General features: G+C 42.3%; 1 protein-coding gene across 10 annotated transcripts in view; it reads left to right on the forward strand.

Moving 5' to 3' along the window:
• The window catches only part of BCAS3 (BCAS3 microtubule associated cell migration factor), a 295,160-nt gene that overhangs the window by 74,627 nt on the left and 199,522 nt on the right, over positions 1–21,011 (forward strand). For all 10 annotated transcript variants that reach the window (XR_004419938.1, XM_033078230.2, XM_033078232.2 and 7 more), the window contains exons 15-16: positions 4,536–4,800; positions 19,294–19,444. Coding sequence is in view for 9 of the 10 variants with exons in the window: in XM_033078230.2 (XP_032934121.1) it covers positions 4,536–4,800; positions 19,294–19,444 (416 nt within the window). In the remaining variant the exon portion in view is untranslated. The remainder of the gene's footprint in view (positions 1–4,535; positions 4,801–19,293; positions 19,445–21,011) is intronic.

The raw sequence follows: 21,011 nt of genomic DNA on the forward strand, positions 1-21,011 counted from the left end.
ATGAGGGCTGGCAAGAAGAAGCTGCTGCAGTCAGAAGTAGCTTGGCTGCCCTGGGGAGATGGAGCCCTGAGCAGCAGACTCAGTTATTAATGGAGAGCTCAGCTCTGGTTAAAGGCCCCACATGAATCTCCCACTGTGCCCACATTCTGCCCTTGCTTTTACACAGAACTGAAATCAGCACTGAGGACTTGGGGAGACAGAGCTGGGTCTGTGTGGGTCTGATAAATCATATTGTGTAGACCATGATTCTATTATTTTTTCATTTATGTTTGTTGCTACATCATTTCCTTAATTTTCTCAGCCAAAAAAATTCACATACAGACCAGATTTCTAATTTATTTTGACCCTTACCTCCTCAGGACTGCTGCTCTTTCTCATTGTTTAATGATACTGCTTTTTTCTTTCTGCCATCTCCCTGCACAGCATAATTCAATACTTGAGTCCTGTGCTTCAAATCAGGGTGTTATTTCTCTGTGACACAGCACAGTGATCATGAACAGGTCACGTTCCTGTTGCAGCACTGCTGGTCCTACTCTCCAAGTTTAATTAAATGCAGTAAAATGCACAAGAATATACAGATTGCACCTGGTGTAACTCCACATGACTGACAGAGGGGTGGTAGGAAGGAAAAAAAAGAGTGCTAGGAAGATCAAAATGTGGTTTATTTCTTGTCATTATTATTGAAACCCAAGGTTCAGCATTGTGAGGTTGGTTTTCTTGCTGTTGCATGATTTACCTGGACACAGCCCCATGCCAGCTGCTCTGGGCTGGCCCTGTTTGAGCAGGAGATTGGAGCAGATGAGCCTCTGTGACCCCTTCCAGCCCCCCATCCTGTGATTCTGTGGTTCTGTAACATCAGAAATGATTTTGTGATCTGTGCAGTATTGAAAGCTGATCCTCAGTAGCGCTGTTGACGTGTGCCGTGTCCTTGGAGGACTCTGTATATTAAATTACCCAACTGTGTCACTCAGAGCAGCCTCTGAGTGGTAGCTACATTTTAATTCAGTTTTCTGGAGGATTTTACATCATAATGTTCAAAAGACTGGGAAATAGAAAAGTGGAAGTTAGAAAGAATCACAGGAGAGTAATTGGAGGGGAACAGGAGAAGACAGGAAGCACATTGACCTTTTGGAACAAGTCCAGAGGAGGCCACCAAGATGTTTAAAGGGCTGGAGCCCCTCTCATGTGAGGAAAGGCTGAGAGAGCTGGGGTGGTTCAGGCTGGAAAAGAGGAGGCTTTGGAGTGGCACATTTGTTGCCTTCCAGGACCTGAAGGGAGCCTGCAAGAAAGATGGAGAGAGTCTAGGACTGAAGAGAATTTGAAAATATCTTAAGGGTTCCCAAATTAAACAAAATCTCATGTCTGTAATTCCCTTTACTGGTCCAGACAGAAAAGAATAGATAAAATTTTAAAATACAGACGTGAGTATTGAATGTGACATTGACCTTGAGCTATAGAATAAACTTTGCATCGTGAGAGATCTGGCGTGCTTTGTACTTTATTAACATATATCTGTAAACACTATGGGGTCTTGATTGATCTTTGGTATCTAAACATTACATCATAATTAACAACAAATCCAGAAATATATTATAAATACATGAAATAATAGTACATTAACCTAAAGAACAGCAATAAATTGCAACGCTTAGCATAAACTTGAAAACCACTAATGGGCCACTGTGCAGTTTGTTTATACACTGAGCAGTGGAGAACTCAGCATAATGTACAGGAACGTGGTGGGGAGCAGCACGGCCCAGGGTGTAATTTATAGGGGTTTATTCATGGACACAGCTGATTTTTGAAGCTGTTTCTGAGACTGCCACCATGAGCATTGTCCTTCCAGCCTGGTCCATGCCTTCTTGCAGTGCTCCTGGAGAGTTGTGGGCTCCTTCCCGTGTCACAGATGGGTTTGTGCTGCTTTGATGTGAGCTCAATTCACGTCCCTGGAATTGGGAATATTCTGTGAATCAGCTCCTTGAGCTGCCTGTGGTTCTGCTGCTCCTCGTGTATCTGTGAAAGGCAGAGGCTGTGTTTGAGCAATGGGTGAATCACTGGAGCTCTCTGCCACTGCTGAGCAGGGCTTCATAGCTCTGCTCCTGTAAATCTCAATTCACTGCACACTCTTCTGTCACCACTTTTTTCCGTGTTATTACTGAGCATTAAACCCTTCTGCCTTTGTGGTTTCAGCCATGTTTTAGGCAACCATGGCCATGATGCTGCTCTGACTGCAGCCAGGGTTTGTGAGTGCTGTTTTAGAGCATTTGGGATTATGGAGTTCCACGCTTTCTTCCTGTAGATCAGGAATATTTTTTTTCTGTGTAATGTTTACACTGTGGAAAAAAAACATCCTGTAGTGATTGTTTCCCAGTTTCTTGGCTGGGGCTGTCATTTGCCAGGGCTGTTGTGTGTAGTTTTTGAAACAACATAACCCTCAGGGTGCCAACTGGAAACTGAGTATTAAAGTAGAAACACACAGTTTCGTTGCATGGTACAGTGAGATGGAATTTTTTCTCTGTCATCTCATAGTTCTCTTGTAACTGAGAGTGGCAGTTTCTACACAGTTCATATGTTTGGTTTTGACTGGGAGAATTTGCCACTTCAACAACAAGTACTGAAATACTTCTGGTGTCATCATTCTCCCTGACTCCACAACCTTTGGGGGTTTTTTGGAGCCCTTATTAATCTCTGGGGTCTCTAATCCCTTCTGAGCAATCTGTTAAGGTGAAACACTTTGTGAGTGAACTCAGAGCTCAGAGTTGGTCAGAGTTGGATCCTAAGGTGCCAAAGCTGTCAGGTTTTGGGGTCAGAGCTGGATGCTGAGGAGCCAAAGCTGTCAGGGTTTGGGGTCAGAGCTGGATGCTGAGGAGCCAAAGCTGTCAGGGTTTGGGGTCAGAGCTGGATGCTGAGGTGCCAAAGCTGTCAGGGTTTGGGGTCAGAGCTGGATCCTGGAGTGCCAAAGCTGTCAGGGGTTGGGGGTCAGAAATGGATCCTGGAGTGCCAAAGCTGTCAGGGTTTGGGGTCAGAGCTGGATCCTGGAGTGCCAAAGCTGTCAGGGTTTGGGGTCAGAGCTGGATGCTGCAGTGCCAGAGCTCTCAGGGTTTGGGGTCAAAGCTGGATCCTGGAGTGCCAAAGCTGTCAGGTTTTGGGGTCAGAGCTGGATCCTGGAGTTCCAAAACTGTCAGGTTTTGGGGTCAGAGCTGGATCCTGGAGTGCCAAAGCTGTCAGGTTTTGGGGTCAGAGCTGGATCCTGGAGTTCCAAAACTGTCAGGTTTTGGGGTCAGAGCTGGATCCTGGAGTGCCAAAGCTCTCAGATTTTGGGGAACTCTCTGAGCTGCATCCTTGACCGCTCGTTTGGGGCTGTCACCAGGACTGAAAGGAGCAGGTGTGTAGAGCTGGGTTTAGTTTATCTCTCGGTAATGTTGATGAAGCATTTTGTGTCATGACAGTCTGTCAACCAAATATCTTGTCACAAGTCACAAGACTTAAACCCTTTTTTTATCTCCGAGGCTTCAGGGCTCCATTGGAAACTTGCACTTTGATGAATACTTTGCTGCTTTTGTCTGGAATAGCTGGAGTGCATTTCTGGAATATTTGTCAAGATTTTATCAGTGTTTACTCCAGTTTGAGTACCTAGTGTATTGTAAAACTGGCTTCAGTGAAATCTTTAAGAATTTTATTTAGTTTATGCTTTTAATAATATAATGAAAACTAATCCTTCATCTATATGTTTGTTTGCTGTGGTAAATCCCACTTGTGTCCATGGTTCCTTTTAGTCAGCTTTTACCTTTAAAAACATTTTTGGAAGAATTGTTTCAGGACTTTTTTTTTCTCTATGATAAATCATTTTAACTTCGACTACTTGTTTTCTTGAGTTGTCTGCCAGGACGGGCTTGGAAGCAAACTTTAATCTCTCTTTTAAAGCATTCCTTCAGGAACAAGAATTTGCTTTCCATCAAAGCGTTGTGTAAAGCACACTTAAAAGAGAATTAAATCCTTCTGGACTTCATATCTGAGATCTATGCAAGGAGTAACCATCGTGGAAAATGTTTAACTGTATTTTTATATTTGCTTCAAAACTGACCATTTTAAGCTAAAATAAGACTTGTGCCAGTATTTGTCAAAATCAGGCCCAGTGTTGAGATCTCTCTCTTTTCTTCTCATCCCTCCCTTTTCCCGTTTTTGGGCAATCTCTAAAGATTAAACAAGCAAATACAAAACATGCAATTGAAACAATTTCCCAGCTCTTTTTAGAACAAAATTCTGTTTGAAAACTACACCAAGATCTTGTGGCTTTCTGCAGCACTTTGCAGCACGGTTTGTTTTCATAATCTCAGAACATTTTGAAAAGTACACAAAATTTACAGCTGTGAATTCCAGTGTATATACTGAATACTAAATCAATCGATAAATGCACCAAAATTGAGGTGATGTGAGGGATTTCTTTCCCATTTGCAGCTCAGATTTGTGTTTGAGACATGACCCCTGTGTCAGAGGTGTGCACGTTGGTGGATTCATTCCCCCCTGTTTTGCAGGTGCAGGACATCTCCTTCAGCCACGACTGCCGCTGGGTGGTGGTCAGCACGCTGCGAGGCACTTCCCACGTTTTCCCCATCAATCCCTACGGGGGCCAGCCCTGTGTCAGGACTCACATGTCCCCACGCGTGGTCAATCGCATGAGCCGCTTCCAGAAGAGCGCGGGGCTGGAGGAGATCGAGCAGGAGCTGAGCTCGAAGCAGGGAGGACGCTGCAGCCCCGTGCCCGGCCTGTCCAGCAGCCCCTCTGGCTCACCTCTCCATGGTAAATCCACTTTATTCCTTTCTATCCATCATGAGGATAATAAGAATTGCAGAGAAAACGAAGCGCTGTAGATACTGTGTAAAATTATGTGGTGTGTGCACAATGAGCCAAGGTGGAAACGCTTTGGAAAGACAGTTCTGGTTTTGCAGCTTGCTTTAAGTAAATGATGCTATCACAGGTGTGTTAATAATTGCTGAAAGGTTGGGGGTCTTTAGGTTTCAAGTTTTGTTTCCATGTAGCACACAGTCAGTAAACTGGTCTGTATTCAAAGAATTTTATTGCCTAAAATTCTCATTGCTCATTTGCCTTGATGATCACAAAGCACATCTGGGTATCTACAATAAATACTGCTTGAGGAGAAATGTGGGATCAAGGCAGTGGGAAGCTGATGGCACAGATTTGTGTCTATTTGTTTTGTGTGTGTAATAATCTGTAAAGGCAAAAAAATCTGTAAGAGTTGATCTGTGCATCCTGTTCCTGTGGTGGATGTGCCTTGGAGAAACTCGAAGGATGTGAAGGGGAGCCTCAAAAAGAGTTCAAAAATTATCAGTGTCACAGCTTTTCCAGTTTTGTCTTTTCTCTCAGCCTTCCTCTTTCATGAGGTCTGGGCTAGAAGCTGCTTTGTTTGCATTCAGGATTTGCTGCATCCTTCTGCCTCCTTTCTGTTGAGAGTAAGTCACAAGTTCCATGGAAGTGAAAGTTTGAATAGCAGTTTGTTTGGGGTAGCCACCCTTTTCCAGTCTGAGAGTATTAAAAATGGCCAGGAACAGTCCCTCTTCCCTAATTATGAGTTGGATTAGGAGCTCTTGTGAAAGCCCAACTATGTGCTGGGCTTTCTGCTATAGAGAGAACCTTTGTGGGATTTCTGAATCAAAGGAACTGTTTTATGACTTGGTGATTATTAAGGGAACCAGACTTGTCTCAGAACAACCCTCTCTATTTTTGCCTTTCTTTGGATTTCTCTGAACAAAGGTTTGTGCGTGGCTGTTCTGGAGCCATCCTCTTCTGCCTGGAGCCACTGGAAGGCACCCAAAACGTGCTCTGAACTTTCTTCCTCTTTGGAGACAGTTGTGTATCCACCATTTCACTTCCTCTCATCTCTGTACAGCAGCTCAGCCTGAAACAGGCTGGGGAGTGCTCCAAAGGTTTGCTGTGGCACATCCAACCACTTTTAACTGTGGACAGCATGGAGAGGAGAGGAAGGAACTGTCAATTTGTGTGGCTAGCACCCAGCCAGTTCTATTTTCTGTCAGGGGAAACTGCACTAAGTGGTTGCCTTTACAATAGTCTGAGGTACATTTGAAGTTTTGAATAGATTTGACACTTTTTAAAAAGAAGAATCAGCAATTTCAGGGTGCTCAGTGGTGGATGTGAGAGTCATGCATGGATCAGTCACTGAGAGAAAGGTGGCAGCTTTTAGGGGAGTGTCTCAAGAGTTCTGGGGCTTGTTTGCAAATGTCTGTCTTGAAAGATAAATCAGATTTCTTTCAAGATCTCTGTGCAGTCATCACTGCTTGAAAATTGGCTGTGTTTAAAGAATCAGCTCCAGTGGAAGTGTGCACATGGGTGCTGAGAATTAAGGCAGGAAGGTGACTTCGATTCCTGGAGGACTTCACACAGTTTGTGCTCATCTCTTCCACAGTGCAGAAGTTGGGCACGTGCTATGACTGTGTGTTGGTAATTTGCAAAACTTCATGTGAGCGTTTTCCATGAGAAATTCTTGGGGATTTTTGTAGAGGAGTTAGCACAGATGTCTTAAAAAAATTGGGAAAAAAAATGAAATAGTCGAGTTTGAAAGAGTCCATTTGGTAAAATACTGTAATATTTTCAGTAATTTTATTGCTGCTTTTTCATTTCAGTAATCTTTCAGTTCCCCTGGATGAAGGCAGGCAGGATATTGAACCCTATTCTAAGCTTTTTATAAAAAGCCATTTATCATCAACTTGTAAAAACCCCCTGAAGTTCAGAGCGACTTTCAGCAGAGGGATTGTGTGTGTTTGTGTGTGTGGCAGCAGGATTAGCCAGAGACCGATGATTATTTTAATTTGTGAGCCAAGATGTGTTTACTCAGATTGTAACAGCTCCTTACCATATTATAATGTTAAATTATTGTTGTTTGGAGGAGTCGCGGCAGTCTGGTGACAGAAGTGTAAACGAGTACTCGAAACAGAAAAGAGCAGTTCTGGGTTTAATTCTTTGCTTTACTTCTAAATCGCTCTGCAACCCTTGGTGAATTTTATTCAGCTGATTTTGTCTGTCAGCTCTCTGCTGTGTGACAGCAGTAATAATCTCTGTGTTCCCCGCGTGTGGAATGACTTTAATTTTGTTGCTTTCTTCAAGAAGAATAACTGTGATGTTCCTTAATCACCCCTCTAAGTGCGGCTGATTAAAATGGAAATAAAGCCAGAGACCATGTCCTGGAGAGCTCCATTGCTCTGGGACAAGGTGTTGATTAAGTGACTGATTCAGAGGAGATTGTGGCAAACTGGAGGATTTTTCTGTGTGGAGTCACGTCATCACGATTTTCCTCTTACATCTTTTCCAATTTTCAGTAAACCCTACATTAAAAAACTGCTTTTAATCTTTCTGCTGATTCTCCTTTTGCATTGCAGACTGCACTGGCTTATCTTCCCTTTTGCTTAGCAATAACTCATTAATGGTAATTTGTGATTAGCTTTCATTCTTGTAAATATTTTCAGAGCTCGAGCTCTGTCATATTTTTCTCACTCGTTTTTTCCCTCCTGGTTTCAAAATGAAACTGTTTGCTGTGTATATAGTAGCAAGGCAATCTATTTACATTGTGTTGGAGCACCCCAGGACTGTTTACCCACACAATGTCAGCCCTCGCTGGGGGTAGGGATGATTTCATTTCCAAATGAATCATTGTTTGGCTTTGTTCTTTCCAGCAGAATGAAGTAAACTGTTAAATAGAGGATGATAAAGAGGTATTTCCTTTGCACCTTGTGTAGCCGACAGAGATTTTGTTTGGGCTGTTCTGTCTGTTAGTGCAGCGAGGTTGTATTTTTGTCATTCCCTTGGATTGCCAGGGTGTGTTGTGAGGAATATCCGAGTTATGTTGGGATCCTTTTATGGGCTTTTACTATTATAAGACTATTACAACATCAGTTGGTTGTTGGGGTGAACATTGGGGTAAAATACGGCCTTATGTGACCATTTTACCTGTATAAAATTGGGTTTATGGTCCCTACCTGTCTCATGGGTGAGGATTAAGGGATGAGGAATTAAAGCAGAGCTGTGTCCTTGGTGATGCAAAGTTTTCCCTGTTCTCTTCAGGACACTCACATGTGAATAGCAAGGAGCATTTAGCTGTAAAAATGCAATGCTTTACTTGGAAAGCATATACTACATATAACTCCAGTTATTTTAATCCTGCAAATTAAAATTTACAGAATGTTATTAATTCTTGCACCACTGTAAGTGAAATAAAATATCTCCAGCTCGTCTCGCTCGGGTTTCTCTGTTGTTGGCTGCAGGAATTTCCAGTACCAGAACAAATAATAATCCAGTGAGTTAACATTGGATCTACAGCTACACATCCACACCTACTAAAAATATTCCATAATAATATGATACTCTCTGAATTTGCCTTGAATTTCATTGGGGATTGAAGTATTTATTTATTTGCCAGAAAACTGTTCATAGTACGCCGTGGTTCTGTTTCACATTTAATACCAATGCTGAGAGGGAGTATATAAATTTAGAATTATGAAAAAAACCATGTTGTTCTTGATACAGTGCATTCAGGCTTGTATTTATTGCTTTATAAATATTTCAGCATGGCACATTTGCAAAACCTTTCCTAAGTTTAAAAATCAAAAGGTTTTCTCTTGCTTTTCCTTCATTTGTCACAATCACAGCATGATTAAAATCCGAGCATAAAACTGGAAGTTTGATAAACATGCAGCATGAGATGCTTTACATATTTTCACGTTACTTTTCACTATTTCCCAGAGTGAAACTCCTTTTACTAGAAGAATTCTTATGGGAAAGCAGAGTTGAAAGGCCTGACATCATCAGCCCTTCCTGAAAAACAGATTGGTTTCCTTTAAGTAACACTCACTTAAGAAACCACCTATTTAGAGAAAGGCAGACAAAAATAGTCTCAAAGAAAATTAACTGTATAATAACTTAAAGCACTGGAGGGCAGTTCCTTCACGAACACGAGCTGGAAAACTCTATATTAAGTTTAAATTTTCTCTTTGTAGAAACAGCGCGGAAACAGCAGAGCAATCCGCAGCATCGGCCCGCGTTTTAACTTGCTTTTAACATCCCTATTGTATCATTTTCGTGTTTCTCCACAGCATCACACACAGCATCACACTCGGCTCTTTTTTTTTTTTTTTTAAATGTAGGGGTGGGTTATTTAAAATAATTTCAATTAATTCCTTTTGCATCTTTTGCTCCCTTTCGGCCCGGCCGCTCCGGCTCCCTCAGCGCTCCCGCGGCCGGCAGGGGGCGCCCTCCCCCCGGCCACGGCGCCTCAGGCGGGGCCGGCCCTGAGGGGGGACGGGGCGCGGAGCCACCGGAGCGCGGACAAGCGGCGCTGATGGCGATAAAACCTTCTTTTTTTTCACTAATACGGGTACTGAGCTGCCTCGTGTAGGCGTCATAAATATTTATTTATTTGCCGATGTAAACCTTCCACGTTTTCCGTGCTGCATGGAGCATCGAGTGGTTCTCTTCGCACCTTCCTTCACCTGGAGTTGCTCTTCACAGTTTTAAGGCAGCTGGGGGAAAAAACCCACCAAATTTAATTTACCTGGTGGGAATTTTCAGCTAATGACTTTTAGAGACTATTCTGTGATTTTGTGATGATTCTTTCTTTCTGAAGCAGTCCCGGTGGTGGAATGGATGGTCCCACATGTAAGGCTGGGATCGTCAGTTTGGGAATTGGCCAGAAATTTACTGGGTTTAAGGGAGCTGTGTTTGCTGTGTTTTAGCTGCCTTTTTTTTTCCCCCTCTCCTTTTTTTTTGGTAATAGGTAGAGAATCAATGGAGTGCAAGAAGTGGGTGGTGTATTTTGGATAGTTTCTGAAGTGGAAGGAAAAGATCCATTCCCTTCAGATAAGTAGGGAAGTAGATTGATAAATTCTGTCACAAGGGAAGTTCGTTTCTGTACATCAAGTGTTTCTAAAGCAGGTTTTTGTAAACAGCGTAGATCGAAGACTGGGGCATGTTTGTGTTGATATACGAAAGAGAAGTTTTGAATATTCTGGATAGATTGAAAATTGAAGGAGACAGACATCAGAAGGGAATTGCAGCTCTGGAGGTAGGTAGTGTAAAAATCTATGACTGAGTGATTTAGCACAGCAAATGCTGTAGCCGTGGTCAGAGCAAACTGTTTCGGAAAGGCTGTGGGTAGACAGACAGAGGGGAAATAATTGGCAGTGCACAGGAGACCGTGATGGCAGAGATGGATCACGAGGGGAAGGGAAAGGGGAAGGCGGAGAGGAGTGGGATTACCACAGATGTGAACGTCCCACTGAAGTTTTCCTGTCAAGATGGATGATTTCAGTCTTGGTAACATCAAATGGAAGGAAATTTTGAAAGGGTCAAGTGCTGATGTGTCAGAGTCAGGTACTGAGGGAGTCCAAGAAGTGGTAACTGGAATGTTAAGTGTTTATCTGAAAACGACCCAATGAATGACCGTTTGTAATTCTATGGTTATTTCAATTGTTCTTTCGATTACTCCCTCTTAGTTTACAGTAAACCCATGTTTTTCAATCCACAAATCTCCCCAGCTAACCAGGTACATAAAAGGCAGGCTAGTGCATTTCCTTTTTGTACACTGCAAGCAGTAACAACATCCTGCAGCTGATGCAGTGCTTTGATCGGGAATTGGAAATTGATAAATAATGATATTAATGATCCATGAGAAGGAACATGCTCGACTTTGCATCTTCTCAATGTGCCAGTGCAGAGGGTTAGGTACGCGTCTTACAGCTGAAATGAGTGTGATCAGCATAAAAGCCATCACCAGGACTGAGATCTGGAGTAACAGTCCAGCAGAAAAGAGTTGGTCACTGAAGGAGTGACGCAGGAAAGATTCTCTGCATGGTTCATGGCCAAAGCACAAAGGGGAAAGGCTGGAATTAGGTCAGGAGGAGAGTGGACTAGCACAGGGGAGACATTGCAATCCAGACATTTGTTGGTGGGTCAAGGAATGTAAGTGGTTGGAGGGAGCTGCCATCAGTGAAATGACAAAAAGTAGCTTTGCTCACCTGATACAAGCCTGTAATATGTTGGATCAGAAGGTGAGAAAGTAGAATCTAGAGTTTTTCAAGAGACTGTATCAGCTGAAGGAGGAGGTTTAAGTATGGAGGGTGTTGCATGACAAGGGAGGTTTGGCATGAGGGAAGGTGAAAGCATGTGAAGCTCCATGTAAGTAACCATTGAGGGGAAGGAATGGGGCAAGAGCTGGTGGGAACAATCATTTTATCTGATGGACGTGCTGAGTTCAAGCCCAAACACCTTCTGCTTCCCCTGGCACTGAGTATTCTGGGAATCCAGGGCTGCTCCCTCGTGTCTGCAGCCTCAATCAGGCTCCCTGTCTATATATTGGTGATGGATTATGCAGTAAATGGGTGTTGCCCTTGCTGCCCTCTTTTTTTCTTTTTTTTTCCAGTTTATTATTCTTAAGTAAGGCATTTAATCAACTGTGCATCTTTGGTAGCCTGAAAAATGTAAACACTTTATGGAAAGAAACGTAAGCATTAAGATTAGAAATAAAATATACTTCTATCTTTTAAAAGGTTTATCTTTACCCTTAAATATGCTGATTGAGCTTATTCTTTTTTGCTTAGCCCTCGTGGGCTGTTAAAATCAGTTGCTTTTTCCCATCTCAAGGAAATGCATCTTTGACACTTCTCATGACCTGAGTCACGATGCTGTCACGGAGCCAGAAAACATCCTCAACGGTCATGGGTAAAAGAGCAGAGCTGCCGAGGGTGTGTGGTGGGTGCAAGAGGGACAGATTGCTTCAGTTCCTATTCTATGGGTGTTTCAGACAAGCCATTTATTATAATTACCCATGGATATTATTATCAAGTTCTCAAATGCAGTGGTTCTCAAGGCATTTTTTTTTTCCACATAGCTTGGGATAAATCTCCTGTGTTCAACCCGGATTGAATTCAGATGCTAAAATATTTGTGCTTACGGTTGCAACTGGAGGGAAAATAAGGCAGAGATGGAAAGGTAGGGATAAAAAAACTCAGAGATTTATTAACATGTAGTTTATAATCAAAATAAATTGTAGTAAGCTCAGCCCTTTGGGTAAGGGGCTACCATTAAACTTTCCCTATCTCCTCACCAAACACATTTGCACACAGAGATGTCCTTCAGTAATTCCCAGCCCAGTTCATTTTGCAGTTTCTGGCGGTTCAGTTTTTCTGACTGTGCTGTCTCAATACAAAAACCATTAAGCTCATAAAGATAATTTTATTCTGTATCATTTGGAAGAGAAGTCTGAGACACAGAAATTTTCCAAAGTTTACAATGCTGAAGCGTCTCGGAGTTGTCCCTGAAAGAAGGCTTTGAATTGAAATCTGTGCTGATCTGAATTATGATGGATGGACACGACAAGGGGCAGCAATAGTGCATTCTTGTTTTCTCAAGCGCTTCATCATTCACCAGCAGACAGTGTTAGCAAAATTCCCATGTGCAAGAAATCGGAGCAGCCCGGAGGCTGCCTGCACGATAACCTCATTAGGGCAGTGTTAGTCTGAGCTCAGAGAGTCCTGTCCTCTCAAGAGTTTGCAAACTCCAGCCCAGAGCTGTGGTAGGCACAGCCTCTGGCCCAGAGCTCCCACATGGTGGGGAGGATGGCACTGCTCCTTCCTGTTGGTTTGCAACACTCTGCAGCTACACCTGCAGTAGTTACAAGAAACTAATCTTGTGCTCTTCCTATCTGTGGAGAGCTGAAGGTGCAAGATGTGTTTCAAAGAGAACAGGCTCGGCCCTGGCCTTTGCTGGAGGGTGGGCATGCCGGAGGGTGCTGGACACTCCAGCAGAGGGTGCCCAGTTTGGCAGTTTTGGCTGGTAACACCCGAAGCCGACAGCTGGCAAACCAGTTGGGTTGGGTTTATTTTGAGTTTTGCCCATACATGGACTTGAGCCTTGCACAGACAGTATTTTTAGTTAAATAAGTCCTGAAAGATGATTATTTTGCCAGACTTGTGTGTGTGGTGGTGGAGGGGTTGTTTTCTAAGGAAATCCATCTTTGTCCAGGTAGAGGCACAGGCAGCAAAGGGGTTGTGGGAGTTCTCTGCTGAGATTATTGGGTATCAGTGAATGGGACACTTCATAACTGAGGGACAAAGTTCCTGAAGCTGAAGATAGCAGAAAAGCTCCAGAAGGAGGAAGGGACTGTTATGAGGCCATGTTCAGATTTTGAGTGGATGTTGCTGAAGTTCAAGGAGCTGGGGTGAGAGGGCAGGGGACTCTGTCCCAGCAGTGACCGAGACACTTGGGCTGGCGCTTGTGCTGCTCTGCAGAGCGCTCTGACTTAGGAGCTGTCACCATCACATGCCTTGCCTGGATGCAAACAGAGAGCAAGCTCTGCTTTCTTAGGGTGATCGTGAGATTTAGTGCAGCTGTGTTTCCAAAGGTTCCATATCAAACAGATTTAAATGTTACAAAAACAGCCGGTTGCGTTATTTTCTCCCATCCATTCCAATGGAAGCAAGATAGTGATAGGTTTAGCTCTGAATAGCTGCATGATGTGTGTTCAGGAGCTAAGACATAATATTCCTTCTTTAATGGGTCTAATTGTACTGGAAATATTGAGGATTAGGGTGTGAAATGAGTTTAAATTTGATAGGACACAATTCAAGGAAATGGCAATGTAACTTTAATTGAGAGGCGATCGTTAACTAAAATAATTCATTTCCTGACTTTTTCTAGGAAAATGTCTTTTACAAAGAAAGATAACACATGTTGGACTGAATCAAACAAAACACCAAAGCAAAAGGCCACTTTGGCAGTAATTAGGGCTTGTGGTGCTGGGTGTGTTTCTTGGGCCAGTGCTGAGTTTGTCTGTCAGGCTCTTCCAAGGACTCCGTGAGCCAGCATTGCTTCCGCTGGGTTCTCCGCTCGGGTCACAAGGCAGCGTTTCTCACCAGGGCGCTGCTGTTTCCTCTTCCGACTGTAGTAGATTACAGATTATACTGGAACATGTCTGAGGAAAGGTCAGAAACGAGGGTGAAAGTCTTGGAACTGAAGCTGGGAAGCTTTCCATTCTCATCCGGGAAACTTTTTGTATTGAATAAAAAGCAAAGCAAAATAAACCACCACATCCATGACACTTCTGTTTTTCCTGCCATTTTTTGCCTACCAGTTAGAAAGGATTTTATTTCCCTTGCATTATACAATTAGGGAATGTTTAGCTGAGGAATCCTCAGTGTTACACTGAACAGAAATAATGGCCAAACATGGTTCATTTTCCTGTAACTTGGCCTCCACATGATTGCATAGCCCGGAGTTACTGCCTTTTTATTTACCAAATTATAGATGTTTATATGTAGTGTTAATGTCAGTAGACTTCGTGGTACCCTTTGAAATGGAGTCTGTTAAATACTGGAAGATATAAAAGCTAATCAAGTGGGGTTTGAATTTTAATGACACTGCATTACTAAGGTTTTTGTATTGGAGTAATGGAAGAAAAATGGAAAAAATCAACATAGAAGCATTTTATTATAAGGCTGAGAGGTGCTTGATACCACTTTAGTTTTTCAAATTAAGTGCATAGAGAAGCTAAAATCCTTCTGATCATTACTTTCCTACCAGAAAAAATTGTCTGGGCCAAGTCCTCTTTGCTTTGTTCACTGGCAGTTTACACCAAAGCAAATCCTGCAGTCCTTAGAGACATGTCCTACACATGCTGAAATTTAATGGATAAAAGGGTTTAATTTGGTGATAAGATGGTGTTTGCATCCCTTAGGTGTGAGGGTGCAGTTTTGGTTTTAAGCTTGGCTGTGATTTAGCAGTTCCATTTCTGTGCACAAATGGGATCTGTGGTACTGATAGATTCAAACTCGGTTGAAATCAGATAAGAAGTGATTTGGCTGCATTAATGTGGGACCATGCATGGACTAAAGAGCAGAGTAATGGGGACTTCATCCACTTCATTCTTTCAGGATCCTATAAAGTCTTTTTGCCACTCTGTGTTGCTGCTGAACACAATCCTTGGGCTGGGGAATGTCCCTTCCAAGCTGCATTTGGATGTATAATTGTGTCAATAGTAGTGCCAAAAATTGGGGTGTTCCTCCTCTCTCCTCAGAGATGATCTCTGACAGCAGTGCCCTCAAGTGTTCCCCTCAAACACTGACCAATCTGAAATCTGGCCTGAATTCATCAAGGCTCTTAGTTGATCAGAAGAGGACACATAGCTGTATTAATTGCTTTCAGTTGATGGATTGCTTTTTGAACAGTGTTAGAAGCTTGCAGCTCTTGAATGTTTTCTCTTAGATGTGTCACTTTCCTTTCTTATCCAAAAATACAGTTTGAAAACTTTAAAAAGTGTGGTTTGATCAAATATTTAAATCTCATATTCAGGCCTGGAGAATAACTTAGAGATTTAACATTGGAGGTGTGTGGAGAGCTGAGGGTGTCTCTGCCCAGGAGTTTCGGAGGGAAGCGATGCCGTGGGACCCCGAGCCTGTCCGGCCATACCTGGGAGCTGCTCCTGATGACTTTTCCACAGATGTCCAGCTTTGTCAAAACCCACTAAATCTTGTGAAGTTTATTTTCTTTATAGCATCTGTATTTTATAATGGTGCTTTTAATTTGTTTTTTCTTTGTCTGCTGGGATTTCTTTTGTCCGGCACTTGCAGCCTCCCTTTTTTCCTCGCTGGAAGTGAGTCTGTCAGTGACGGCCGCTTTGGGAATACGGCCCGGCCCGGCAGCCGCTCCCTCCCTCCGACAACAAAGCCCATTGTTGTTTGCTTTCTTCACTTTTATCCTCAGCTTCATCCCTTTCTCCTTTGAGTGTCAGTGGAATGAAATGTCTGGAAGAGAGTGGCTCAGGTTTTGGGGGGATGAGATGGTGCTGGTTTTACAGACTCTTAGCAAACAAATCCCAAACCAATGGATTGAGTTTTCCGTGTCTCAGTAGGCAGTGTTTGCCCAACGTAAGCTGCACTTGTAAATAACCTTGTCAGACTCCTCAGCTTTTTGGAAGTCCCTTAGTAAAATTAGTAAGAGATTTACCAGCCTAGACTGGTTTAAATGTATCCCACGCACAGCTCTGATATGAAAATCTCCTCTGTGGCAGCCCATGGGAAGACAAATCCTTGACCCCATGCACGGGGTGCTGAGGGCTCTGGGTGATTACCAGGGGAAAGTGCCTCCTTGCTTGGGATGCTCCACTGGAAATGATCCTTGAGAGGACACGTTTGCCTTGGAATTGTGATGGTGATGATTGATTGCAAGAAAAGCATCCCTGGAGTAGTCTGTAGGGTGAGATCTGTGTGTGTCACTCTCCAGCCATTTACACTGAAATGCACTGTCCACATGTCAGGAGGTAACTTGAGTTCAGCATTTCCTGGATGAAAAATGCTGGAGATTTCTACCCGACTTCAACTTTGGCTTGTTTGTTGCTTGTCCTTTGACAGTGAATCAACAACGGCTTGAGCTGCAGAAATAATGTTGATGCTTGACTGCATTCTTTGTGCTCTTTTGGCCTGATCTGACTGCCCTGTGCACACACAACTCCTGTTTGCTGCAGGAGTTTCCTGCTTGGAGGGGCTGGAGGAGCGGAAGGGTAATTTTTGGGATTCCTGGATGGATACAGGAGCATACCAGAAAATTAGGGGGTTTTCTTCAGCCTTAATCATCCCCACCAACTTAATACTGTTGTAGTCAGATTTACAAGAGCAACTTTCCTGTCAGAAATAATTTCTCTCCTCTTTGTAGCATTCCAACTTTTAATTTTTGACTAGTATCACTTTTAATTACATTTTTGCAGTTAAACAACTGACTGTTGCAGCAGAAAATGCAGGTTGGCAGGCAATGGTTATTGTGACATATGTTTGGTATTTACAGCTTTTCCATTTGTCACAGCGGAATTTTTTATCGTGTTTGTGCTGTGAAGTGCTGCGCGTTATGAGGTCTGGTTGAGTTAATTTTTTATTGAGGTTTGTATACATTAGATTTAGCTGCACTTCCAAATACATAGTTACAAATTAAATGCTTGACCTCCTGAATGTTTTTTTTGTTTCTTTCTCAAAGAAGAATCATCTTATATTTTAGTCTCTTTCAGAATCTCTTTTACACATTTTCCTTTTTTTAAAAATTGTTTAGTACTTTTTTTATTCAATTCTGTTTCCTCATGTATGAGCCTAAGAATTTTTGAGATGCTGTTCCTACAATTAATAAAAAACTCAGAAGGGATGAGATAATCCTGCAGTTTTCTAACTGCTCTGGGAGTCCTCAACTTGTATGGAAGCAAAGCAGCTCATCCTTGTGTAGGAAGGACGTCTGTAAATCCCTCATTTCTCTGCATGCAAATATTCCATTGAATCAGCTGAAGGCTTTGCATGTGGAAAACCACATGGAGCTGGGAGCAGAGGGCACAGAGACATGAAATGTGCCTTGAGAGGGGAGAGGGAGCTGTTCCAGCCCAGTCCTTGGATCAGCAGTTCAGAGTTAATCATTAGATTCTGAACAAGAAAAAAAGAAAACAAATTGCAGCCATTTGGAGCCCCCCCAGTAGATACCATCAGTGTTTGCTGTGCCCATGTGGACCCAGGGCAATATGGGAGAGGGAAACACGTCCAGAGAGGCCTTGGCTGCAGCAGCAGTGACTAATTAGACAATAATGCACAAAACTATCCATACGCCTTCCTGCAAGAACCAAAAATGCATTATTAAACTCATCTTTAAAAAAATTAATTGCATCTCAGTCTTGTTTAAAAACTGAGCTGTTTTTTTTTTTTTTTCCCATTTTCCTTTTTCTTTGTATTCCAACTTGGTGCAGGAAAATTGCTGTTAATGAAATCTGCTCTCTGGGAACTTCAATAGGCTTGTTCTTCATTAAAGCCTTGCTATTTCTCTTAAAACGTATTGATGGATGCTCAGGCCAGATACTTATCACAAAATACACTTTGTAATTTCATCATTTCTCTTATTGTGCTTCTCTGAGATGCAGAGGTCTGGGGGCTTTGCAGAAAAACCCCAAATAAAACCCCCAAGCTCACAGTTATATAGTATTAAAAGAAGGGTGAAGGAAGCATTGAGTGTCTTTAGGATGATGAGACATTCATTAAGATTTTTCCGCCTTCCTTTTCCTATTTTCAATCCATCTGAAGTACCATTAAAGCTTTTCAGGCAGCTTCCTGTGAGAAACCCTTTGCTGTGCTGTTTTTCTTCCTTGAAAAAAGGTGGCTGCTCTTGAGGCAGATTGTATGGATTTGGCCTGGGATTTGTATAATATCTGTGTAGAATGCATCGGTTGTTTAGGAACCTAATTCCCAATATGGTTCCCTTTTGATTAAGAACAAAGCCAGCGTTTCACAGCATTATAGGAACACAGAAAAACAAGTTAATGATCTAAACCTTTTAATTCATGGTTGCTTGTCTATTTAAAGTACTTTTGATTCTGCTATAAACAGACTGGCCCCTTTTTTTGTTTAACTTCTTTCTTTGGTTTCTTCACATTTCTTTCTTTACTGTCCATGAAATTTGGAGCTAGTTTCCTTTTCCAAGTGAAGAATGAAAGGTTGTGACTACAGAGTGATACAGCGAGTAAGAAAGCGTATCCAAACTGGGCGTCCATCCAGCACAGAGCTCTTTGAAATCAGCTAAATTTAGGGTTGTTGAGGGCTTTTTTGTTATGTTTTCCCTTTCCTTTTTTTTCAGTACCTGTGTTTCATTTTCATCTTTTTGAATGAATATGAAATTTGTTACTTTTTTGATATTTTTGATTTTTACATCTAGTTTGGTGTGGCTTTATTTGACATAGTTACTTGATATTTCCCTCCAGCCTTAGTTCTGCAGATGATTATTCTGCGTGTCTTTATCCGTCCAGACAACAAAAGCGACCTTTTCAGGACTTCCAATTACCAACACTGTATGTGGTACTTTAGGAAAAGAATTCCCTTCCAGATACTCCTTTTTTTTTTAAATAGAGAATTGGAATCCCGAGCTTGTCCTTCAAATCGAACTCGAAAACTTTTCAGTGAACAAAACTGCCAGGCAAGCAGCAGCAGCAGCAGGAATAATTTCCCTTGCATGGAAAGGAATCCTTCCTTTTCCCCATCTGTACAATTAGTAATTGCTTTTTCCACTGCAATTTATTCTTTATCTGAAATGAAGATTAATTTTTGAGATTTTTTTTCTTTTATTACAACAGCAGCTTGTTTGTGTTTTTTTGGTGGTTTTTTTGGTGTTTTTTTATCTTATTTCGGGCAGATGTAGCAATGATAAATGAAGAAAAAATTCCAATAACGTGTTTTATTGCATCTCTATCCCATCAAGGTAAATTGAACAGCCAAGACACTTACAACAACTTCACAAACAACAACCCCGGGAACCCTCGGCTGCTGCCTCTCCCCAGTTTGACTGTGGTGTTGCCTCTTGCTCAAATCAAGCAGCCAATGACATTAGGGACCATCACCAAACGCACAGGGTAAGTGCCACAAACCTTCCTCAGCCTTTATTTATGTGCAAATCCTTTGTGTTATTAGTGAGAATTAGTTTGATTCTGTATTTTCATTTCAGTCTATGTAATTTAATAGCAGCAGAAGGGGGGTGGGAGGAGAGGAGACTGAAAACATCAATAAATAAATAGAACCTGAAAACAAACCTCTGTAAATTCAGGAATATTCATTTGGGTGGGTCAGAAGACGTTTTCACACCAGGAATTGGAATGAAACATAAGCAGAGCTGTATTCAATCAGAATAAAATATGGTTTTACTTTTTTTTCCAAGTTTGTTTATTTTGATTTCCAACCTTTTCAAGCAGAAATGATTTTTGACCATCAGAACTGGAAAGACAGTAAGCCAGGTTGAGCAGAAAGGCAAAACTTAATCCCTCTGTTTTCTTGACCTTATTTTTCCTCTGTTGCACTGTTCTGGACTGGGTAATTCACGTGTGCATTTCCTCTCCAGAGTCAGCTGCACTTTGGTACTTCTCATGTGCCATGATAAAGCACTTCAATTTCTTGGGAAAAGCTCTAAATATATATTATAAGATTTTATGAGCTTCATAAACCATAGCGATTTTAAACTAATTAACACTGTCCAACAGCTGACATTTTTCTCTTGCTAAACTTAAAATATTCCTTTATTGCAGTTAAAGCTGCAGGGTGATGATTCTGTTTTTCCTCTCTCATTTTCTGGTTGTTTGAATTCCTGAATATTTTCCAGTTAAAAATCTGATTGATCTGTTCATTTTCAGAGGGCTTTTATATTTTTAAGGAAAGAGGATTGAGCATGGCATGTGCTTGGACAAAACAACTGAGAGTCCTACAGCTTCCTAACCTTTCCCTGCATTTTGGCAAACACAGGCACTGCCTGCCTTGCTTCAGTGCTTTCCTGCTCAAACCCTGCTCGTTTGTGAATTTTCCCTTGTGTTTCATGAACCGGGAATTATTTTTCAGGCGAGAGCTCACGGGTATTCCCTCTCTCCCTGTGTAATTCCCATATTTGTGCTTGAGCTCAGGACATGCTGTAAAATCCCCCACTGCTGGGTGCACTGGGTGTGAGTGCTGGCAGGCAGGAGCTGGGCTGTGCACGTGTGTACCCATTCGTGTCTGTCCAGCAATCCACTCCTGCCCTTGCTGTGAAACGGGAATTTCACGGAGCTCACCGAGCCCAGCGTGAGCCACGGACACGCAGCTGCCCCAAGCACTGAGAGAAATTCCTGGACTTCACAGATAATTGTAAATGGAACTTAAGAAACAGTAAAGAAACAGTTTGAGGGTCATGTTGAGGTTTAGCTTCCTCCACAGACACATTTCAGTTGCTTATTTTTGGCTTTTTTAGTTTTCTGCTCAGTTTAAAGTGAGTGAAAAGGATTTTGCTGCTGCTCAGGTAAATTTTGGAAGCGTTTCAGGTGTGATGCTGGATGAGGATGGGAAGGGAGGTGGGATCAGGGGGAGGTTGTCACAGAGCAGGAGGTCACAATTCTTCAAAGAGGGGAAATACCAAAACCCTGACTTGAAGAATACAGCCAGTGAAGGACAGAAATGTAA

The sequence above is a fragment of the Catharus ustulatus genome, chromosome 22 (genome assembly GCF_009819885.2).
Source record: "Catharus ustulatus isolate bCatUst1 chromosome 22, bCatUst1.pri.v2, whole genome shotgun sequence".
NCBI lineage: Eukaryota > Metazoa > Chordata > Aves > Passeriformes > Turdidae > Catharus > Catharus ustulatus.